At 35.4% G+C, this 24,287-nt stretch overlaps 1 protein-coding gene across 1 annotated transcript in view; it reads right to left on the reverse strand.

The window, feature by feature from the left end:
- Window positions 1-3,236: 3,236 nt before the first annotated feature.
- The window catches only part of LOC135681767 (centrosomal protein of 290 kDa), a 47,568-nt gene continuing 26,517 nt past the window's right edge, over window positions 3,237-24,287 (reverse strand). The window contains exons 32-76 of the mRNA XM_065196410.2: window positions 24,001-24,231; window positions 23,634-23,807; window positions 23,104-23,215; window positions 22,738-22,820; window positions 22,182-22,295; window positions 21,976-22,036; window positions 21,244-21,474; window positions 20,807-20,886; window positions 20,497-20,619; window positions 20,144-20,257; window positions 19,823-19,933; window positions 19,364-19,447; window positions 18,618-18,698; window positions 18,328-18,435; window positions 17,637-17,771; window positions 16,913-16,975; window positions 16,114-16,263; window positions 15,633-15,698; window positions 15,155-15,262; window positions 14,804-14,848; window positions 14,110-14,264; window positions 13,813-13,900; window positions 13,322-13,447; window positions 12,704-12,769; window positions 12,324-12,395; window positions 11,966-12,073; window positions 11,603-11,707; window positions 11,000-11,173; window positions 10,489-10,673; window positions 10,075-10,177; window positions 9,364-9,414; window positions 9,088-9,159; window positions 8,256-8,336; window positions 8,033-8,092; window positions 7,833-7,916; window positions 7,411-7,581; window positions 6,851-6,961; window positions 6,633-6,716; window positions 6,321-6,458; window positions 6,111-6,203; window positions 5,353-5,426; window positions 4,954-5,053; window positions 4,419-4,486; window positions 4,032-4,089; window positions 3,237-3,478 (exon numbers count right to left, since the gene is read on the reverse strand). Coding sequence (XP_065052482.2) covers window positions 3,308-3,478; window positions 4,032-4,089; window positions 4,419-4,486; window positions 4,954-5,053; window positions 5,353-5,426; window positions 6,111-6,203; window positions 6,321-6,458; window positions 6,633-6,716; window positions 6,851-6,961; window positions 7,411-7,581; window positions 7,833-7,916; window positions 8,033-8,092; window positions 8,256-8,336; window positions 9,088-9,159; window positions 9,364-9,414; window positions 10,075-10,177; window positions 10,489-10,673; window positions 11,000-11,173; window positions 11,603-11,707; window positions 11,966-12,073; window positions 12,324-12,395; window positions 12,704-12,769; window positions 13,322-13,447; window positions 13,813-13,900; window positions 14,110-14,264; window positions 14,804-14,848; window positions 15,155-15,262; window positions 15,633-15,698; window positions 16,114-16,263; window positions 16,913-16,975; window positions 17,637-17,771; window positions 18,328-18,435; window positions 18,618-18,698; window positions 19,364-19,447; window positions 19,823-19,933; window positions 20,144-20,257; window positions 20,497-20,619; window positions 20,807-20,886; window positions 21,244-21,474; window positions 21,976-22,036; window positions 22,182-22,295; window positions 22,738-22,820; window positions 23,104-23,215; window positions 23,634-23,807; window positions 24,001-24,231 — 4,872 coding nt within the window. The 3' untranslated portion in view covers window positions 3,237-3,307. The remainder of the gene's footprint in view (window positions 3,479-4,031; window positions 4,090-4,418; window positions 4,487-4,953; window positions 5,054-5,352; window positions 5,427-6,110; window positions 6,204-6,320; window positions 6,459-6,632; window positions 6,717-6,850; window positions 6,962-7,410; window positions 7,582-7,832; window positions 7,917-8,032; window positions 8,093-8,255; window positions 8,337-9,087; window positions 9,160-9,363; window positions 9,415-10,074; window positions 10,178-10,488; window positions 10,674-10,999; window positions 11,174-11,602; window positions 11,708-11,965; window positions 12,074-12,323; window positions 12,396-12,703; window positions 12,770-13,321; window positions 13,448-13,812; window positions 13,901-14,109; window positions 14,265-14,803; window positions 14,849-15,154; window positions 15,263-15,632; window positions 15,699-16,113; window positions 16,264-16,912; window positions 16,976-17,636; window positions 17,772-18,327; window positions 18,436-18,617; window positions 18,699-19,363; window positions 19,448-19,822; window positions 19,934-20,143; window positions 20,258-20,496; window positions 20,620-20,806; window positions 20,887-21,243; window positions 21,475-21,975; window positions 22,037-22,181; window positions 22,296-22,737; window positions 22,821-23,103; window positions 23,216-23,633; window positions 23,808-24,000; window positions 24,232-24,287) is intronic.

Below are 24,287 nucleotides of genomic sequence, written 5' to 3' on the forward strand. Positions count from 1 at the left end.
GTTCCGTATAAAATTTCTTCTGATTGGAGTGCATAATAATAATAATATAATAATAATTGCTTTATTCTAGGTTCGCTTCTCATCTAACTAATTAGCAACTGTAAATTTTTGTGGTGAATGGACACTGTTTCTGCTTTCTTTTAATATTTTTCCAAAATTTGAACAACTTTTCTTGTATGCGATTCTCAAAGTTCTTCCGTGAATTTTGATTATTTTCTTTTTAACCGACCTATCATGAAACATCCAAACAAGTGGACAGTAGGTAAACTGTGAAACAACGAAGGCGTTCATCATAACCCTCAGTTTCTCAACATTCATATAGTTTGAAATACGTGCATGTGCAAGCGCATACAGCTTTTGTTCAGCTTTTTTACAAAATGCACTTACATGGTTTTTGGAATCTAGGTTCTTACCCAGCGTTACAAGCTTCTTCAACTGGTTATCTTATTGCAGTTGTACCAATTTGCACTAATACGTCAGTGCGTGCACATGTTTTCTTGTCTGGACTTATTTACCATTATCTGGAACATCCAGAACAGGTCAGCAATGTGGATGGTGTCGAAAAAATTGCGAATCAAAATAGGCCTAAAATGAGCAAGCAAGAAATTTTTGAACAGCCACGAGGCGCTTTTATTGACGATGAAAAGATCATACATTTTTTTTACCTGAAACAACCTAGAAAGCCTTAATTTACGTTCCAAACACTATTTCGGTTAATTTCAGTGAATGTTAGGCTCATATTACTGAGTATTGAATAATAGTGAAAAAAATCCTTTATTGACTTAATATTAAGTCCAAACAGTAATAATATTGTTGGAGGAAACATTTGAAAAAAAGCAAGAGTGATCGTGGCAAATTTTATATTAGAATGGCCAACAACTTTACTTTATCATATAAATCTTCAACATAATAACAACTAAAATGAAAGAAAACGTTATCCTGTAAAATATTCTGAATTGCATAATTAATATTATATATTTTGCCTTCAGAACACTGCTCACAATGAGCTGCATGGTCGGTTTTCAAACGTGTTATTGCCATTGTTCCCTGTCTATCTTATCTCCTGTGTCTCGCACCCATCTTCCTGTTTGCTAAAAGACCAATATATTGAAATTCTCCTTTTTGCTTGAAATGGTCACAATTCCTGACCTGTATCTTTATGTCAATTCTACAAATTAGACTAGTTGTTATATACCCTACATTTTTCTGTTATCCATTTACTTTTGAACCTTTCTTTCGAATTCCTTCTACCTGATAAGTTACCTCTCTTGAAGCTCTCCAGCCGTTTCTGAATCTCTAGGTATTTCCCACGGTAAACCTTTGAAAATGCACTTAAAATGTCTGACAATATTATAAATAACAAAGCGCCGAGTGTCAAGCCTTGGCAAAGCCCAGCTCTATTAGAATCACTTCTTTCACCATATTAGGTCTAGGACTCACGGTACATAGCATGTACTCCCCGTTCTTCTTTGGGTTGCTTCTTTGTATCTTCTTTAAGTTTCTTCTTTGTATCTTCTTTAAGTTTCTTCTTTGTATCTTCTTTGGGTATTCTTCTTTGTATCTTCTTTGGGTTTTTCTTTGTATCTTCTTTGGGTGTCTTCTTTGTATCTTCTTTGGGTTTCGTCTTTGTATCTTCTTCAAGTTTCTTCTTTGTATCTTCTTTAAGTTTCTTCTTTGTATCTTCTTTGGGTATTCTTCTTTGTATCTTCTTTGGGTTTTTTCTTTGTATCTTCTTTGGGTTTCTTCTTTGTATCTTCTATGGGTCTCTTCTTTGTATCTTCTTTGGGTTTACTCTTTACATCTTTTTTGGGTTTCTTCTTTGTATGTTCTTTGGTACAGTACAGTCCTTTTTAGGCACAATTAGATTAGATCTCTTCAATGCCTGCCATTAGTACTTGGAACACCCATCAATTTACGCTGCATTTGATATCTTTCATTCCTTTCATGTTTCCTAAAATCCTAATCCGTTTGATAGTAAACGATTCTTCTTTAAATCTTCTTTGGGTAATCTTCTTTGTATCTTCTTTGGGTTTTTCTTTTTATCTTTTTTGGGTTTATTCTTTGTATCTTCTTTGGGTTTCTTCTTTGTATCCTCTTTAAGTTTCTTCTTAGTATCTTCATTAAGTTTCTTCCTTGTTTCTCCTTTGTATCTTCTTTGGGTTTCTTCTTTGTATCTTCTTTGGGCTTACTCTTTGTATCTTCTTTAAGTTTCTTCTTTGTATCTTCTTTGGGTTTCTTCTTTGTATCTTCTTTGGGTTTTTCTTTGTATCTTCTTTGGGTCTCTTCTTTGTATCTTCTTTGGGTCTCTTCTTTGTATCTTCTTTGGGTTTACTCTTTGTATCTTTTTTTGGTTTCTTCTTTGTATGTTCTTTGGTAGAGTACAGTCCTTTTTAAGCACAATTAGATTAGATCTCTTGGTACCCTGTCGCACGCTATTTTCAAGTGAACAAAGTTTAACAAATACGAGCGAAAATTGATAAACAGAAAAGAAATATCACGGCAGTTATCGTCAAAAGAACTTACAAAGGAACACTGCTAGCAAGAACTCCATTGTCGACCCGCTAGAGGGAATTTGGTATCCTTCAAAAGAGGAAAATTGCAAACATCTATATTTAAATGAGAATCATAAAATCTCCCTTACCAAGAAATGGAGTGTTAAGATACAATTAATGAACTGTACATAGTGTTTTAAAATTAATTTTTATTGAACGAAAATCTAATACAGTAAATGAGGAGGAAAATAGTTGGGGAGAATGGGAAAGTTATGCGAAAATACTGTCTGAAATTCTCGTCATAGAAGAAAGAAAAATCATTTGTCTTTCTGGATAGAATGTGACACCTCAAAATGCAACAGCTAATGCTTTTAACGATAATGAGAATGATAGAGTAATAAATCCTGAAGAAGGTTTATCCAGGGATGTGGTTGTTCAGACTTAAAGTAAGAAAACACAAGAAAACTCAGCCTGAAATATAAAGCGAAGATTACTCAAAAAAATGCGTCAAGATAACTTATTAGAACTAATACAGAATTGATGACACTTGCGTAATCAATTTTTTGTAACGGTTTCTCTTGACAAGATCAGAATTGGTTTCATGAACTTTCTTTTTTCCATTTTTGCTAAAGTCCCATTTTCTCATAGTTTTGAGAGCTGGACGTAAGTTGGACTAAAACATGTCCATGAAAAAGACCAAATTCCTGACCAGGGAGAAAGGACCGTATCAATGAAAAACGACAGTACAAAATCCTGATATTTAATAAATATGATAAACAATAAATATACAACCATAATAACATTCTAACACGTTCTTAGTAGTCATCATTGTCAGGAATATTTACATCCACGCCGAACTGGCGCGACAGTTGTTTCAGTTGTCTTTCATATAGTACATTTCTCTCCACAGATTTCTTGTAATTGTATTTCAAGTCTTCTATCTCCTCGAAGAACGCCGGATCAAAAGCTTCTAACTCACGTTTTAGCTATAAAACGAAAATACATAGATATGGTGGGTTTGGCAAAAATTAGTTAAAGTTAAGATGCATAGGATACAAGCTGGAAATTTTAGAACCACCTACCTTCTGAAAATACCACTGATTACACAAAATTAGATAGAACTCTATTGAAAATGTTCCATTGATATGCCAGCAAACTACAGCGCCTTCTAAAATTCTTGGTATACTACACAACATTTTTGAACATTTTATATTGCATCACTATTGAAAAATACTGTATTATGCAACTTTGACAGATTCGTTGTGGTCCAATCGATTCATTTCAGATAACTATGACATTTAACTCTACCAACAACAATGTTTTGAGGGAGAAGAGTGAGATGTCGGTTATTTTTACAGAAAACAGCAGCTGATTGTTTTCAAAAGAACACTTAAGCAACTGGGTGTTCTCAGCACTTTGGGCAAGGATTATAGTTTATTTATATTAGATGCTGTATTCCTTCAACATATAAAATCTGAACATCAGTAACATTTTTTGTGTTGATAGCTGATTAAATCGACAAAGCACAAAACAACAAACCTTCACATTTTCTGCAACAAGGCCTTCATTCTCGACAATAGCCACTCTCAGCTGAGTCCTGTAAGAACCACATAAACATTTAGCATTTTAGAAGCAAACATTTCTTGCATATGTTGAGACAAAAATTGTCTGGCTAGAGCTAGGCCAAATAAAGCAGCTTGTAAGAGGTACGTTTGTGTAGAAAATTGACTTTAATAATTGTAAAAATATTTGTGGAGCTCCATCCAAGATGGACCTTTTGTACATCTACGCGCATCATGAGCAAACAGTTGACTGGCTGCTTGGAAAACTGTACAGAAAGTGTGAATACTTCTGTTCCTTTTTCTGAAGAAATTTCAGCAAATTTATCACCAAGCAATTGTAGACAGGAAGTATTATTTGGGTTACCTTAATTCAACTTCTATTGCCAACAAACGATCATACTTTTTCAGCTTGTTCAGTATTTCATCTTCATCCTGAAAACCAACACAACAATTATCTTCAACATCAAATAACGTTGAATAGTTGACAAAATTTTTATGAAAATGCTCCTTGTTAATCAGTACTTAAATTAAAGAGTCCCAATCAATCAATCGCTAAATATCTTAAAACAAAACATACAACCTTTAGAAAACTTCGAGTGCAGCTGTAGATTGTGCAAAACATATATTGTACATAAGCTTTTTACAAATAACTACATTTTAAATAATCACATTCATTGTAAATAGTTTCCTTACATTAGCTTAATGATAAATACACGAAATAAACTATTTCCAACTGTAAAGTCATCACCTCATTATATTATATATCATTATCAACAGGCCTTTTCCGGCGTACACAGTGATGTATTGAATATTAATTGCCCAGGAACAGCATAAAAAATAACTCTAGCAAACATAAACAAACTAAATTTCAACAATTTTATGAAAAGCTGAATACAGACCATTTTGAGTGGCTGCGTTCCATCACTCGTAAGTTCTCTCATTCTGGACACATCGTCTAGGAGTTCATTTTTCTCGGCCTCTAAAGTCTGTATGCGCAGCCTACATGAAAAAGTATTTGATGTCTGTAAAGGGTGTCTATTTTCATCGCGTTGCCTCTGAGAAATGCCAGAAAATAGATAACACAAGGGTAATACTGAATGCAATTCAATTGCAAGTGCATCTGAAATGTTGAGTAGCCATGTCAGACTACCTTAAGTTGAAAAGGAAGGCATAAAACCTTTCCAAAACAAAAGCATGAACAATTGGTCCCCTGTCTAGGGTCTTCTGTAAAAGGAAGATGATGTTCTATTGAGCAGACAATAAGAAAGAAGGGAAAGAAAAATGCAAAGAGCAAGAACCTTGCTTTTTGTAAATGCTGAACTACATCACTGTCAGCTTTGATGTCTGCAGGAAATCGCTCTAGCAGCGAAATCTAAAACGAAAGAGAGTTGTTGCTCTTTACTGGGGGAAATACACGACGTGTTCTAAGAACACAAAGAGGAAACACAAAACCTAAATCAGAATCAAACGAGGCAAGGTGAATCAAGAAGAACAAAATCCAAAGATAATTGTCAAAAAGCCATTCAAAAAGCCATTCAAAAAGCCATTCAAAAAGCCAAAGCATAGAGTGTCTAAAAGGGAGGGTGCAAATAATATGCTTAGATGAGCCAAATTTGAACCTAGAAAAAACTAGCTTTTGAATTTCGACTGTTACGAGTCATTCTAATGATACTACGGGTAAACTGCCTTAAGCTTCTCTAAACTACCCAAACCCTAACCCTCCCCCCTCCTCCTTAAAAACCTTCTCTGTCAAATCTTCGATTTCCTGATTGATTGAAAAAGGAAAAAGCACGTGAGGTACCCGAAAGGTAGGATTTCAACGATTACTAACAAACAAAGTTTAACTGCAGCTAATGTCTTATGCTGCCTCTTTTGATAAGAATTGGCAAACGATAAATAAGGCACAAGCAGATACAAGTTTGGGTTATACCAATGAATAGCGTGCTATGTGGTTATAAGAATTTCTTGGAATAAGTCTGTCTTCTTTAAGATTATCTGAGATTATCTGAGATTATCTGAGAATACAAGACATCAGCAAGAAGAAACAAAGGATTACCTTTTCTTTGTATTCATCTTCTTTTCGCAGTAGCTCGGCTTCCCTTTCAGCTGCAGATCGCAAATGGTTCTTCAAATCATCCAAGAGCTTATTCTAGTAAATAAAGAGCAACTCGGGTCATACAAAAATAGAGTTTGTTAACAAAAACATGCAATAAGCAACACTGATTGAAATACACTCATGGCAGCTACAATAATTGAAAAACGAAACCTTCTTCTCGAGTTCCGCCTCAATTTTCCCGACCCTCTCTTCGCTCATTTTTGTCATCACTGCTGCTGTCCATTGCGCACTGTCTGCTTCTTCCAATTTTGGTGCACGCGCCTCCGCAGCTACTAGCCGCTGTGTGACCTGCAAATTAAGTCAAGGCGACAATACTTATCAAATTGAATTCACCTTTTTTGAAAAAGGGTGACCGGGCTTTAGGAACTTCATAAGCTAAGGAATGAAGACTTGAAAAACTTTTGAATACTTAAAAAACTAAGGAATGGCTTTGGCTTAAAAACTGCTTTATTAAAACTCAACCTTTTCGAGATCCTTTGACAACTTTTCCTTTTCAATTGCAAGGCTTGAATTGCTGTTTCGCAGCTTTTCAATTTCTTCATTGCACTAAAAATTGATATAGTCACGAGATAAAATATGAATTCAGACCAGACATCAATAAACATCGAGTATTCATTCAATCCACAGGTACATGGGAACATTAACATAAAGAATCATAAAAATTAGCAAGTGCAAAATACCTTCTTGAGGTCTCGACGAACTTTTTCGTTCTCCTGAACAAGTTTGGTTGCCGCTGCACCACGGGCTGATAACGAGCCCCCGTCTTTGGATCTGAGTTTTTGAATCTCTTGCTGTAAAAAAACAGATGATTGGCAACAAAAATATATGCGTCAGAATAAAAACAAAAGGGGGAACAACAATAACGTGCGTACACCAAATATTTGCTATTTATGTCCCCTTACATTTCTCGCTGGACAGGGTCATACGATTTGTCCCCCCCCCCCCCCCCTGTGTACGCGAATGTGCCATTTCGTGCGCCCTTCTAGAACTTAACACTTTAACTAAACTTGAATTATTTTCTTACAATAAAAAGTTTGAGAAAACATTGGAAAAAACTATTTAAGACATTGCTACGAAAATCATGTTTAAAGCAACAGAGAAACAAAGCTTTACTATCTCCAGAATTTCCAAAATGGAGGAATGCAAAAACAAAGCTTCGTTGTTAAACATAAAACCTCTGGTTTTAAATCTTAGCGATAGCATATACAAGATAAACTCATAAAGAACTGTTAAAACTCACTTTAAGTTGTCGATTTTCCCTTGCAACATCAGAATGCGGTGGCGCCTTCGACTTCAGTTTCTTCAAGCTATCATTTTCACCCTGCAGTCTTTCTATGACCCTCCTCATAGCGGCGATTACTCTCTCCATGTCTTCAACTGACTGGCCTCCCATCCCTGTGCCCATCGCTCCCTTTGTTTGTAAAATTAGAAATTAGTCAAAAAGAACAAAGGACTGATAACAAGAGCTTTACATACAGCTCTGCTTACACAAAACATTTAAATTGCTTACGTTCGGTCACATGGACAATTTTGGAATTTTCCTTAAAAACTGTTGAAACGATTTCTGACTTGGCACATAATCTGGAGACAAGCGTGATGAAAGTCTTTTGATGAAAAGCTTATAGCTGAGATGTGAAGAGTTAAAATGAAAATCTAAATTACCCTTCTTTCTTTTTCTCTTTTCTTCACAGTTTCTAGTTCTGATTTCAGAATTTCACAGTATTCCTCTAAATCCTTTACTCTGGCCTATGAATAACAAACCAAAACAAACCCATAATCTCCACTTGATACTAAAGAAAAGACACACAGAAAGTATTAAATGAGGGTGAACTTGTCATCAAAGAGAGGCTGAACTGGCTCACCTTTAGACGAGGAATGTTTGTTCGGGCACGGTCGTTTTCAAATTTCAGTTCCATGTTTTCCTGCAGAAGATTCAATAGATCAAAACAATTCTTTAATAGAACAATAAATGAAAATTTGCTATCTAGCCGAAAGCGAACACGGGGTAATGAATTGATTTTGAAAAGTATAAGAACAAAAATAACAGTTAGCCTTGGTTAACAGTTAGAACGGAAGTTTACTGACCTTTCGCACGCTTAAAATTTCCTTTTGGAGATTCTGTTCTCGGGCCAAAGACCAATCATACTGATCAGGATCATCTCCCGCCTGAAACAAAAACCCAAATGAATAGGATCAAAGCAAAACCAACAGTTACCCTTCGGAGTTTCCCTTGAAACTTGGAACTCTCCCTGAAAACACAAAGGAGAAAGAGAAGCGAAGGGGTGCGATTCACTCCATAAATATGTCAGTAAATAATCACGGAGGTAAAGTTGCCTTTGATCAATTACCTTACCAATAACTTTCACAATTCTCGGATTTCTCCCTTCCTTTGTTTTTGGTGTTATTAACTGATTATTCAATTCAATGATTTGACTTTTTCGATCGCATCTTCCATATCATTTATTCATTATTTCGATCATTTTCTGATTGTTCATAACAAACTTTTGATCAATTTTCATCATTTCAAAAGGGAGAGAGTACATTTGATACGTGAATTTTGTCACCACAAAAACAACACTGCGACAAAATTGACATAATGAAGTTAAAATTAAGAAATCTAGTTAATGATTGTAATAGGTAAATGACTGCAATGGCTGTAATGTTGTAATTCTAAATGGTGTAATTCTAAATGGATTTTAAAAAGTATTAAAGCAACTCGCTTGTGAAGTACATTGCTCTGTTCGATTTCAAACACGTTGAAGACAGCTAGCACACAGCCAAAAACCGTTTACTATGAAAGTATGAATGTACAAAAGTGGATTTGAACAAGACTAGAATAAGCCACAATAGCTGATACATTAAATCTGGGTTGTGCGATGTAGCAAAGATTGTCCTAAATAAAATGCTTATTTCCTACCTGCTTGTCGGTCAGCTCGATCTCCAACGCCCTCACGTTTTCCACTAATTGACTATTTCGAATTCGCAATTCCTGAAAATGGATGATCGAAACTTAGGGCAACTAGATATGACAATAAAGCAACTGAAAAGTGTTATCTTTATGTCTTACGGCTTGGAACCTCTTTAAGTGACTTGTTGCCTTCTCTTACATAACGAAACAAATTTCTCAATTTTTTCAAACACAGCACTAAATTCATTTTATTGTTGTTGGTCAATATAAATAAAAGCAACTCACATGTAACTCGTTGTCCCTATCCAAAGCAAGTCGCCTTTGCAAATCGTTGTTCTGTCGAATTAAAAGATTAACGTGACAGATAAGCTTTTAAAATTTTCATAGATCATATTGCTATCGATCATTTAGAATTTGATGATAAATCTTCGAACGTTTAACAGAATTTAAAAAATTATGTAACTGGTCTATTGGTGACCACTAAAATCACCTTTTGGTGAATGGAAGAGAGATACAACAGAGTCAAGAAAATGAAAGGGGATAGAGTTGTGACCAATCTTTTTTATAGTAGAAACTGTAATATCTCGAAAAAGCAGAACTAATTTATCAATCGACATCGCATGCAAATAGATTACAGTTTAATGAGCAGCAATCCAAAAGTAAATTTCCACTATCAAATGGACAACCGCCTAATAGTAGAGGTTAATTTCGTAATGAACATCAAGTAACTGTGATCAAAATTTTACATCAAAGATAGGTAAAAAACCACTCCAGTCAGAGATCATGCAACAATATTTCGTAGTTAAAGGATGGTAGGGTGATCTTATTGAAAAATTTCGATTTACATTGATGCCACAGTTGCCTGATATGAAACCCGATTAAGCGTTAAACTCGTCGGAGTACATACTAAAACCGTCTTGTTCTAACCACCAAAGATCTGTCTATATGTCATCAAGAATTCTATGACAAACCCGTTAAAAGTAACTGAAATTTTACCTCCTCTTCCAGCTGGAATATTCTTCCTTTTAACCTCTGTACTACTTCTTCTTTGCTTGTGCCAGTGGCTGAAAATTGCACGTCTTCAGCTGATCGAGAAGAGCTAGGGATCGACAGAGTGAGTAGGATTAACAAATGATCAAATATAATTATCATGAAATACAGCAGCTGAATGGAAATCCTCATTTCAAAATGAAAATCGAAAAGTTGCAGTGTAAAGAATGAAGACTACTGCATAAGCACACATTCTGATACAATAACGAAACTATTGCTCAAGAAGATGGGCAAAACACAAGCCTTATGATACAGTATCATATCTTGTAGAGCAAAGCTACGTCATCAACTTTTACTAGTTCCCAGTTCTCTGTCTTATTTCTCCAATTGCTTTTTAGCAACAAAATTATTCGGCAATACCTTTTAATTTTGGCTTGCAAAGAGGCCTTCTCCTTGTCATTTCTTGAAATGATATCTTTCATCATTTGAATATTCTTCTCAGCTTTTTCAAGTTCCTCCGTTTTTTCTTTTAATTTGCTTTTCAAAGACTCCATTCGCTTCTGCCACTTCTTATTTTCCTCCCACCTAATGACTTCTTCTCGGGACTATAAGTACAGATCAGATACTTAACTTGAATGACTATAAGTTTACTTATAACATTGGTCGTAAATACAAAATAAGGATTTCATTTTGCCACTCTCCATTAGGCTTCTCTAGCTTCAATAAACTAAAATTTGATTTAACAGCAATTGAAAATTAAACTGAAAACCATTTAGACAGGATAAATATCTATCAAAAGCTATCTTTAAATTAGCTCAGACAATCTGTATTGAGAGAAACACAGCTGATAATAACCCAGACATCTTAGAGTATAAAAATTACTCTCTAAGATGGAAGGGCTGGCTGTCCATGAGCATTAAATGGCAAATACCTTTTGTTCTTTCCCCGGCTCGTCCTTTGCAGTCTCATTCTCTTTCTCGGGGAAATAATCCAACTCAGCGCCAGTCTGCGCGTTATCAGCTTGTTGCACCTCAAGCTGCTGCTCCTCTTCCAACACCTGAATTCGCTTTCTCAACTTCTCCGCCTCCACTTTATATTTTTCAAGCTGCCAAGAACACCAAATAATCTCATCAAAAACTAGAGGATACTTAAAGATTTTATTAACAGAAACACTTGCAAAGCAACTGAACTGATTGCTATTACAAGAACTCAAGTTGATTGCCTACTAATCACATGCTGAACAAGGATTCAACACGCTTGTGACTTTCAATTGACAACCTTGAGTTAAGCAACAAGTGGGTTGCGCTATTATATTTGATTCAAAGATTGACTATCTTTCATATACGATTGTATCAGCATGATCAGAATAGCAAATATCGTGGAAAAATGGTATCGTACTTGCATCTAGAAGTGTGACACAGAAGTAGGCATTATACCTTACTGCTTGCAAAAATCAGATAGAAAATCAGCAGTGGGCATGGCTGGCTCCCTTACAGGAAATGACCAGAAGTAACAAAAATTAGCCCTCTCTTACCGATCTAATCTCTGCCTTAAGACTTGACACTTGATCTTCCAACTCTTCACGTTCTTTGAGTTCCAACGCAAGTTTCTTTACACTGGCCTCCTTTCTTCCATTATCCTGAGAAATATTAAAAGATGCTTCAATCTTTCTTACAGAAAAAGGTACATTTTTTGAATTTCTTTTACCCGTCAAGTCCTTTGAAGTTTAACAATCATTTTCAACTTCATTTACACGATTCATAAAGGGTCTAAGATGGCGACGAAAGAACAGTATATCAGTCAGACAACGATAAAATTTACAATGCTATAGAGATTTTTATCATCCTGAAGCAAGAAAGTATTGTTTGTAAATGATAATTCTGACAATATCACTGACCCTTTTCAGTTGATCCAGCTCTGTTTTCATCGCATTTTCAGATTCACGTTTAGCTTTCAGTTCTGTCTTCAATTTTTCTTGCCTTGCTTGCAGCTCTTCTATTTTTGACTAAAGACGGTGTAAGAAAGACATAGATTACATCAAAACCATGGACACCATAATAACATGGGACTAGACCACGGACACTTATCATGTTTGGAATATTTTTCAAGATATGGTCATCAGATGATTGCCTCTCTAAAAAGGTTGAGTATGGTGTTTGATCAGCATGTTACAAAACTGGCAAGCAGGATCTTTATGCACCATGTCGAAAAACATAATGCTTTCAGCAATTATTAAATAAAGTAAAGACCTTTACCTCTAATGAAGATGTTTGCTTATCGACGATTTTCTGCACATTCAGCTCATCTTCTGCTTTTCTTGCATGAGTCTAAACAAATTGATGAAAAATAAGTTCGATATAGGGTATATAATGAGCAAAAACAGGGTATATGAGAGATAAACAAGGCACGCTTTTGCTTCAAAGGCCAGGCGTGGATGAGTAGGGCACTACAGGTTTGTCATTACTTTCTTAAGCTGCTAAAAAGATCTTTAAAGGTTCTGGAGTAGAAATTACGAAACTTAAGCTTGTCATTTGAAGCCACCAATTTAAAGGAAACAACTGAAAATTACAGAAAAGAACAAGATGATGATGATATAAAAATTATGAACAGAATGAGCAAACGAGTAGAAGGCAACCTGGACGTTTTCTTCAGCTTGATTAACCATGTCTCTTCTCAACTGTAACAATGCTTGACTCAACGCCTGGCAGGAAACGAGACCAAAAATAAGACGAAATTCTGAATCCTTGAAATTCACTTACCCTTTAAAATAGCTGGTTGGGAAATAGTTCATGCTCACTATAAGTGAGCTCTAAGCACGCTTTTTTTTACCTTTTAACAAAGTAATAATCATGCATATTCTTAGTGGTAGCAGGATAATAAATTGCTATGTGGATACAGAAAGACGAATCCTCTTAAAAGAATAAGCCCTAGTGGTCAAAATGTTTAGCCTTTGCAATAAAAACGAAATTAGTTCGAGTAAACGAATGTGGATGACAATTTAGTAACAAATTACTGCAATTTAGTAACACGACACTTACTGAATTCCTTTATCTTTGGCATTTAATTAAGTTAATTATTCAAACAATCTTTTTGTGGCACAAAATTTAAAAATGGCTTTGAGAAAAGCAAATATTAATTGCTAAAGTTAATTTTTTAATGTAAAACTGTTACCTTCAAAATTCCATATCTGTGAACGGTTTTTAATCTCAAAACGGCAAGATTGTACGCAGATTGAAATAAAGCGACGCCTCACCTTTTGCTGTTTCTCCTTCAAGGCTAATTGATTCCTAAGTCTTTCAACCAAAGCTTTCATGGTCTTTGTTGGTGCTCTTTCATTAGCCTCTTTCGCAGCATGGAGATCATCATTCAGAATCTCGATCTGAAAACAGTTGAATCGGCAACGAAATTAAAAGGTGCAAGATTCAACTTTTTACTACAGCATGTAAAATGTCCACTGCAGATGATTACCCCATTAGCTACAGAAATGTGTTTCAGGTAGCCACAAAGCACTCTTGGATAAAACTCACACCTCCAGTGTCAGTAAAGTGCCCTTAAACATGAAATTAACTCGTATACTGCAGAACCACAACCTTTAACATAAACAGATAAATGTTTTAACTTGTCGATTCAGTTCATGCTAAGGCAGCTCAAGAGAGCTGATGTAGACCTGAAAAAGTAAAGCTAATGTTATAAAAGGATAATGTTCATAAGGAAAACTAAATCCATAAACAATGATAGACGAACCTCCTTGCTAAGCTCCGCGACTCTGTTTTGCTCTAATTCAATATCCTTGTTCAGTTTCTCTATTTCCGCCTTGTGTTCTTCTTCTTTCCTGCCAGATAAATTACAGAAAACCAAGTGAGCCATGTAGTTACTCTTCAAACAAAACTTCGAACAAATCCTTAAAACTCCAAAGAGTCGAGTATTATTATTTTGCGATTCTAGTTCTAAATTCCCTAAGAGAGACCGTGCAGACCAAAAGACTGCTTGCAAATCTCTTATAATGATATAAAAAAGTCTTTTGATTGTAAGTTAACATACATTTTTATCTTCTTCTTTTGCATTCTAAGCTCAACATCTGACTTCTCCTTCAGTCGCTCAATATCATCTTTTCCTTTCTTCACCTGTTCCTTTGCAACAGCTAATTTGTTGTCTTGCTCTGCAACCATTTCTTCCAATTCGGCAAGCCTATTCAGCTACAGAAACAAAATAAGAATATACACATTTATACAATATAGAAGTTTGTTTGTTGATACATCCGTAGCACAGTGTTCAATACGTTTGCACGTAGAGTGTGATAGAGTTTAGAGTAAATCAACATCTCTTGAACAGAGAGTTATTCACAAAACAGGCTTGAAGAGACAAAACATATAGTTTGATTTTCTTAAAGTCTACACTATCTACTAGATATATACGTCCGTATTGCATGCGTATCCTTGATGTAATCCTTGATACCAAGCTTAGGAAGGAACACAAAATCTACACAAAATACAAGATAGCAATTTAATATAAGCATTCTTTATCCCTACGTAGTTAAAAAAAATCATTACTGATGGTTAACCACATAAAAATTTCACAGAGAAAACAGAAGAGCCTTCAACTGATAATTGGTTGGGTCGAAAGAAATAAGAAATGCACACAGAAAATTTGGTTGCTTTTTTGTCAAGTATTTTCAGGCTGCGAAACTTTATCTTTGAAATCAAGATTGTTCTGTAGCCAATGTTACACAACATACCTGTCTTTCTGATGGCGTTGGTGGCTGCGGGGCGTTTATGTACTCCTAAGACAATAAGGAATAATATGACTTTGTGACTTTAAGTGATGGAAAATTGGGCTATAATCACAGATGTGCATTAACAACAAGTTGAAATCTTCAGAACAAGAAAGAAGGCCAAATTCAAAATGAAATATAAGCTTTTAAATTGGTCAATACAGGGATAAGAGGCACCCTCAGGTAATAAAAATGCACACTTTCAGAAAAATAACAGCATCGTTGTTAGACAAAAATATTTCCCGCTAAACAATTTCGACATATTCTTCCCCATAAAATAATTTGGACATTGTAATCAAGTAAAGCAACAAGTACCAAATGCATTTTCTTCAACTTCTTCACTTTCTCTTCTATTTCTAAGTGCAGTCTATCCTGAATGACTTTCATCTCATGTTTATGTGACTCTTCTTGTGCCTTCATGTCCTAGATATCAAAATGACATTTGCAGATATGAAAAGAAAAATCATTTGTAGTAATGAAATTTGAGATGCAAGAATCCTTTTTCAAAAAGACCCCTCCGGACAAAGGTGGCTAAAGTGCTTGCAATTAACTTGCTGGAGGTTTGGTATGGGCGATTAAGTGCGAAATTTACAAGCAGCCATCTAATTCTACCAGAAGCAAATCTTTGGGCAATCATTTTGAGGTGAATGTAGAGCTTTGCATCACAGTCTAACAAATATTTCATCACATTAAGGCAATACCTCTACAACAGCAGTGCCTAAAAAGTCAGTCTTCAGAGAAAACAAAAAATTCAGCACAAATTGGCAAGAGTGACTCAAAAATATTGCCATACTTCTCTAAGAGACTTCAGCATTTCCTGATACTTGGAAATCGTTTCTTCCTTCTTTTTAATCATTATCTATAAAGTTATAAGATGAATATGATTAAGATTGAATTTGAATTATGCAAATGCTAAAATTGAATAAGTGGGTTCACTTAATGGGTTTACTTATGGCAAATGAAGAAAAAACAACTTCATATGTCAATATAAGACCGATTTCTATAGGCAAGAGCTACATCTTGGCATGACTGTGATTTTTTCAACTCAGAATCTTTTTTCAACTCATAAAGTATATCATTGTATTATAAATGCAACATAATAATGTATATATGTAATATAAAATAATTAAAATATATTGTGTTTTCTTCTCATTTGGAATGTTATTTTGCGATTCAGTATTACTGCTAAAAAAATCAAATTCAGCTGAAAATATAACTACGTCACTGGTGCATTATGGATAGTGAAATAGCCGTGTAATACAAGGAAGCTCAACCTTGAGACTGTCGACTGTTGACTGCGCCACTTGCAAAGCATTCTGGGCATGCTGCTCCTCGTGGGACTTTTCACTAGAAACAGTCCCAACCTCTTGTGGAAGAATACCTCTCTCGGATATTGGAATTCGCAAGCGGAGCTCGTTAATCAGCTAAAAGGTAATTTTTTTACTGTTTCAACAAATTTTGAGAAAGAACACTCTAGATGCCCCGTTTGTGTAAATGATCAAACTCTTCCGAAAAAGTTAAGAAGTTTGTAACCCAATACCGACAAATTTACTGGGGCAGTTGAAAGCATTTACACTTGTGTTACAAAATGTATTACAGCCAAATAAATGTCCCTATTATTCGAAATTATCATAATTACATATATTAAAGATGAAGAAACCAGAAACCACGGCTGCCTCTTTTGAAAATTGATAAGCGCGAATAATTCTACAGAGTCAAATGTTGAATTAGAGGCATTATGTTCCGTTAGTCATCCATGCAGAGTTAACAATGGGCTCTGCAGCAAGTTTATGATCCAGGAACCATCGAGAAATTAGCCGATTGGATACGTAACAATAGGTCTCTTGTGTGTCCAACCAATGGGAAATATAAATGGCCAGCGAAATGCATCGGGGCATACTACGATTGGACCATCAATAGGTGTAATACCACCTAGGCATTTCTTGATTGGCATTTCTTGATTGGCCAATATTTGACTGACAGATAGCATACGTATTTTTCAATTGCCTTTACATAAAATACGAGAAAACCTGAAATTTCATAGTTAAAGATACGAGAAATACAAAAAAATACCTGATCTTTTCTGACAATTTTCTTCTCGGCATCTTGCAACTTTTGTTCCCATTCTTGCATGTTCTGGAAAAACACATCATTGAAAACCATAAAATAATATTTAGTTACAAATTTTTCGCAATTAACATATTTCCTCCATCTACAACGTATCGCTTTCCTCATGCACCATAACATTTTTTATTCAAAAACCTAAACATAACCAGATCTATAAAAAGGACTGGATCGAGCTTCTTATTGTTTTGAGACACCCAAACAAAAGCGGGATAACTTTCCTCAAACCAATACATGAACGGTATGGATATGAGAGAGCTGCAATGCTGTGTGTATGAGTGCTGAAAAAGAAAAAGACCAGAGCAGCTGAAAACATACTCTGGAAAATTTTAACGGCTCTCTGGTACCCAGGGTACTGAAAACATTGCTAGGAGCGACAATGAAGGCCCTCTCCTTCTTTGGGCTAATCTTGGTCTCTCATCTCGGATGACGACACTCTTGTCCCCACAAGAGCTCGATCCAATCTTTTTCATTACCATGCTTTGGAAATCTTAGCTTGCACGCATTTTTACAATGTCCCACAATATATATGTTTCCACAAATATCCCTCATCTTCAAACTGGCTCCAGTGGTGAAGCAGCAGCCTTAATTTGCTTTTATTCCTTTCCTTGCAGCAATCTTATGAACATGTTCAACTTGAGATGCAAAAGAAAACGTCTAATTTTCCACTTACCGCTTTTAACCTTTTCGCCTCTGCTCTTGTGATAACAACTGTTTTGATGTGCTCTTTGAGCTTCACTATCGCCATTTCCAACTGATTTGCAATTGGCAGAGTGGGATCAACATAGGAACCTGTGGCCTCTTCAAACTGTAATAAACAAGGTAAGCATTGGTGACTCGTCACACAGGGTATATCCTGAACTGTGCCGGAGATATATGGCAAAGTGACAGACAGTAGATGGAACTAGCGAATCCGGGTTGGGTAATCTGATTAACCTCATTGTTTACATATAAAGGAGTTTTGGACTGCATTAGCAAATCTACTTGGATGAGAAAACGCTAATGTGGATGAGGAAATAGCATATAGCAAAACAGGCCCCCTATCCGGATTCACGTCGCTTAAAATTACAAATGGCTAACAGTGTTTACGAGTGATTGGGATTGCATTTAAGCAACGAAATCGACTGATTTCCCATAAAATCTTTTCCCATAAAATCTGCTATAATCTTGGGGTTGCACAATACTATGGGAAGCAAATATGCAAGTAAGATTGCAAACCAATGAACTAGCATGCAAACAACATCTTAAAATACTGCACTGAATATGTTATAAATATTACAGTGACCCATCGAGCACAACAAAGTTTCCAATGGAAATGAAAAAAAGAAAGCGAACAGCTATCTTCTTCCATAAGCAACACTTGCCTTTTGTGCCGTTTCAAACAATTCGTCTTGATTTTTCTCCAGTCTTGCTATCTTTCTTTCCAGTTCAACTTCATATTGCTCCCAGACCAACTGGCGATCCTCGTATTCCTTGGTAAGATTCGAAGATATTTAGAAAATTTGCTAAAGATACCTATTCACATTAAAAGAAGGTGCAAATATAAAAAAAATGTAATAAAAGGAAACTTCCACGAGCTTGTAGCATTAAAAAGACTTAAATTCAGCGAACATTATACAAATACAAATACAATTTAACGATGTCCTAGACTTACTTTAGATTGCTTGAAATTCTCATCTTCAAGAAGAGAAATTGATTCTTCTAGTCGCTTGTTTTGATCTTCCAAGTATTTGATCTGCATAAAAAAGTTTCAATATGTATAAGAAGTAATGAATAGGATGAAAATCTAACAAATAACCTGACCTTAGCTTTGAAATCATTAAATTAAATGCAACGATAAAATGCAAAATGTAAAACAATGTCAAAACTTTATCAAGTGCCACTACAGGCAAGATTTTGAGAGAATTTAAATCTAAACGTGATATCTATAAATTAATATTGACTCAATTCTCATTGTATATAATATTGGCAAAGGGTACATTTTTATGAGAATATCATGAAATGATAGGCCTGTTATCAAAAGCGAGTCCAGTAGCAGCTCTCGGGGAAATTCCTATTAAGTTCCTTCACTTTTAAGTTAGCACGTACGTTCAGAAAATTTACTAGATGGTCTAATTAGAATTTTGAAATCTGAATAAAACTAGCAGCAGACTTCTAACCAGTCAGCTTAAGGTGAGCCAATGTTTATTGTAAGTTTAAACAGAATAGAGAACGCGGCTCCAGAGGCCTCAAATCTAGTCCACAAAAAAACTATACATATTTTCTTAAATAATTACCAAAAAGGATATTGATTCAGCCCTTTTGAGGAAAAAACCGATATAAGATTCAGTAAAACCCTTAGGAAAGTTTCAAATTGAAGTACTAGTTATACGACAGGCCTGAAAAGAAACCTTTGAATACCCTCTGTTCGTTTTTCTCCAGCTGTCTTCTTAATTTCATATCTTGGAGACGTATTTCAGCCATTCTGTTGTGCCATTCCGCAACCTGAAACGAAAAATATCCCTTAAAAAAAGAAAGTCTAAGACACTTTTGACACGTAGTGGCAAAAAGGGAATTCGTTTCGGATTTGCTGCATAAAATGAGAAAAAATAGAATAAATGAATTTCTGAAAGCGTCCAGTCCGCAACATTTAGCTTTCATAAGAACTGACGTCAGATGTTTTCAATCAGATTTGGTATCAGCTAATTAAATAATGATTTTAAACATATCCAAGCCACATAGCCAATAGTAGTCATATCTAGACATCAACCAGCAGCAGTACTGTTTACATATGGGAGCATGAGGATAGCACCGAATACAACATTTATAAAAAACATCAAACATCAAGCACAAAATAGAAAACCATCAACAATCACCCACCTTTTCAGCACCCTTTCCATCCTTTAACGTGACGATTAAATGTTGCAAGCTGACGAGCTTCAACTCTAATTCGGAACTTCTGCCCTCGGCTTCTTGGCTTTTGGTCCTCAACTTCAAACGAAAAGTTAGCTGTCTGAGATTCATGCACTATTAATCATATTTAAAAAACGAAAATCGCTGTAAAGAGTAGATTAAAAGGAGAAACAGCACCCCAGCAAATAAGGCATGTTAATCTATATGAAGAGAGCATGGAAAAGTATTAGCATAACATACTAAAGTATCTAAGTACCCATCAAAGAAATTATGTAAACGTCTTCATACCAAATTCAGCTGAACATCTTGGTCTGCCTTGCTGTCCTGCAACATCCTCAAAGTTTGTGCAAATTTTTCTTGCTTAATTAGAGGCAGAGCGCCACTAAATTGTCTTCGCAGATCCTGGAAAGCAAACAATGCAAATTATATTAGTTTCGTTATAGTCAACTGTTCTTTGAAAGGGAACCATGAGTGTTGCCGCATGTGCAAGATGAAAGTTGCAGATATCACAGGCCACACAGTGTAAATTTTGCAGAAAATTGTCAACAGCCTGCCCGTAAAACTTCCACAAACTATTAGTCATAGGGCTATCGAAAAGTTTGAAGCACAAAATAACAGTTTTAAGAAGCTAATAGTTTTACCTGCACTGTCTTTTGCAAGAACCTCGCCTTGGCTCTCGCTTCCATCCGAGTTCTGTATAAGATCTGGTCCTTCTCATCCAACTGCTGCTCAATTCGCAGTATGGCAACCTCTAGTCTCTTTACCTATTGAAGCGATCAACAACAAAAATCAAGCTATAATTAGGTTTCAATGAAAGGAAAAAAGTTCATCAAAAGCTGCTGCAAAAGAAAACGGTTACAACTAACCTACGTAATTGTATTCTGTGTAAGCAAACAACGCCTTGCTGAACTTATTAAACAAAAGTAAATCAAGGTATCATAAGCATCAAACCTTTGCATTTGTTACTTCAAGCTTCCGGACAGCAGTCGCTTCGCTTATTTGCTGTGCGACAATGTGCTGGTGCAGTTTTGCTGAAATCGATAAAAATTACTGAATGCTTCAGCATAAATTAACTAGTCAGAGCTAAATAAGTAGCTGCTCTTCGTCTTGAAATATCATTGCAGAAACATCAGCAGATATAGTTGTTGTTCTCTGAAGCCTAGTGACAACTAAATCACTGCTAGTCAGTCAGGTACTTGCCTAAAATTTATAGTTTCACGGGACATTAAAATTCCTATTATCCTTCATGATTCTACATTACATTGAAAATGCCTTTAAAAAAGATTAACTGAGACAGCGTGCTTGCAGTAATTGTCCTTTCAAAATCTTTTCATTGATTGTATATACCTAAAGACCTACATAAATTAACCTGAAAATCAAAACAATACCTATGATAGTCTTCTCGTCCCCTTCCATTTGAATATCAAGAAGCTGGTTTCTCAGTGACGTTAGCTCTTTCTCCTGTGCCTGCTGCCTGGAGGTCACTGTCTCGGCTTGGTGGTTTGCAATTTCAGCAATTTCTTTTAATCGTGACATTTCCAGCTTTAACTTGGCTGCCGATTCTTCTAGTTCTCCGATGCGTTTTTTGTCAGCTCGATTAATTTCAGCTGGAACCGCGTCTAAAAATGCATGACATTTTAAACTCGCATCATGTTTCAATACATGGATTGCATTAAAAATGATATTTTCCAAGAAACCACATCTGCATTAAAAGTTTGTATTGATTCTAAAAGCACCCTTAAAATTCGGTATTTCCTATTTATTTAACGAAGTCTTTGGATCGAATCTAAAAGGTAAGACAGCAAAGGTGTTGTTCTTTTGCATCCCTCAGGATCTGGCCGCTTTAATGCATCGTTCACTGGAAAAGTGAGCTAAATTAGTGCCACTGCCCCCACTACCCTTGCTGAACTTACAATTAACCACGATAAAATGGTCAGTTCTTACCTTGCTGAACTTACAATTAACCACGATAAAATGGTCAGTTCTTCCTGTTTTGACGGATAATAGATATCAAGCATTTAGCAGTGAATCATAACGAAATGAAATAATGGTGTTTGATATTCTACCTCAAAAATGAGAAAGAGATGTCGAGTGATCAATAGGTGTAATGCATGACTTACTGATAAGTTCTTCACGCAACTCCCGTTCGACTCTTTGTGAGTCCAAATTTATTTTCGTGAGCTGCAGAAATAAATGGTTGTTAGCTAATGTCTCCACAAATAAAACTTTGATAAATATTGAATACAATAGTTGGTTTTGATCAGTACTCTATCAACAATCTCAGAAATAAAAAAACTAATGGCAGAAGTGAGAAGGCTTGTCAAACCTCAGCAAACTTTTGCTCCAGTTCCTCAATTCTATTCTCCAACTCAGCTACTGTTGATTGCAATTGTTCCCTCCTCCTTACGGCATGCTCCGCTCTCTGTCTCTCATTTAGTTCCTACAAAAGCAAATGATAGTAATTTATATGTAAAATATCAATGAATAAAATTTATAAACAATAAATGAAGCTTCAGTTGCATCATTGAAATTGTACTAAAACAAAGATTCTCTTCATATGGTACCGGTACAATAATTAACGGATGTATGGAATCACACAGAATTTAGAATTGCCTATTTTTCTTCCATTGAAATGCTTTATTTTATCCGGTAAGTAAAGTTCGGACTTGAATGAGAAAGTGATCTTGAGGAATAAAAAAATTGACAAAACTAGTCTTCTTTTACAGATTTGATTTAAGATTAAACTTAAAACCCTACAAGTAAAAAGTCAATTCTCTTGGTCGTTTTTATTGAAATGTTATATGTAAACATATAAAGCAGAGCTTACATACGAATCACAAAGGTATTAAGTAAAAGAAGCACAGTGATCGAATTCAATATACCTTCATCTCCAGGGTTGCCAACTGTCTTGCAATCGAGGTTATCTCATCCTGCCTGATATTGCTTTTCCCTGTCGTGTCTCCAACTAATAGAGAAATTGATGCAATTAGCAAAAGTGATGGGAATAGAAAACAGGAGACATCCATTCTTTAAAGCAATGCAGTTTAGTCAGAAGAGAAAGAGCAACTGCAACGCACTTACAAAACAACAATACATTGCTGACCAAAAGAAAAAACATTATAGGACTGAAGCACTGCATTTTTGGTTAATGTCTTTCATTGTATTAACTTATTGTGATGACTTTAATAATACCAAAGGCTTTTGTATGATAATAATTCAATTTAAAACATATGAAACTTTTTTCTTACCTTTTTTCAATAAATCATTCATTGATTGCTCAAGCACATAACTTCTTTCCTTCTCAACGTGTAATTGTTTCCTTAGGGTCGCTTGAGCTTCTTCAAGAAACTTTTTTTCGTACTGAAAACGGGATTTTAGAATTCATTATTTATGGATACAGTGTTTTATTGTATTACACTCGACCTGTTGAAGTTTGTAATTCAAGTTGCTGCATATGCCTAATGTCTTTAGTTGATTGACAGCAAATTAGAGGGAAATTCCACTTTTGAAGACAACGATTGCAGTCAGAAAAAACCTAATCACGGAATACTCCACGACGTCACACTTAAGACCTTTATTATATCAATTTATTGGAATAAGCTAAGTAAGATGCCACGATGGAGAACATTGATACCTTCCATCACCTTCGGAAGTAGATTGCTCATAAGAGGGTGATTTGATCACCATGTCTGATAGAACTTAATAAGGTAAAATCATCCGTCACTAAAACACAAAAATGTTTTCCTAGCCAACCAGCTTATGATCAGAGAAATCTTACCTCAAGGTTTTCAACAGCTGTTGATCTTGAGATCAGAATGTTCTCTTTTTGAAGAAGGTCTCTATATTTAGCGGTTAGCTCGTTATATTTTTTGTTGGCAAGCTGCAGCTCAAGTTCAGGCACACTTTCATCCAACGCTTTTTGAAGGGCTGCTATTCTGTAAGATGCCATTTCCTACAGTATGGAAAATTGCGATTGGGTTACAGCATAAATGACTGAATAAGAAAACTTACAATAAAACATAACATAATATAACATAACATAACATAAAATATATAACATAACATATAAAATATAACACAATATAGCAGGTTAATAGGCTGGCTAAAAAAATGGGAAATTAGATCTCAAAATCCTCCAAACCAACCTTATATCGTGTAAGATAGCCAATTCTCTCGACTACAGCATTCTCCACCGACGTGATATCATTCCTCAACTTGCTGCATTCCTTTCGAACGTGTTCCTCTGACTCCTTAAGAATTGTATACCTTCTCGAAAGGGACTTCTCGTTTACCCGTAGCAATGTTATTTTTCTAGCATACTCAGATAAACGAGATTTTTGCCTGTCAGGGTCACGACTAAGTGTTTCCAACAAACGCTACAAAAAAGCAATACACGCTTAAACGTAAGATATTTTAATCATTGCATATAAAA

Source organism: Rhopilema esculentum, chromosome 17 (genome assembly GCF_057945365.1).
Source record: "Rhopilema esculentum isolate cy_ngs chromosome 17, ASM5794536v1, whole genome shotgun sequence".
NCBI lineage: Eukaryota > Metazoa > Cnidaria > Scyphozoa > Rhizostomeae > Rhizostomatidae > Rhopilema > Rhopilema esculentum.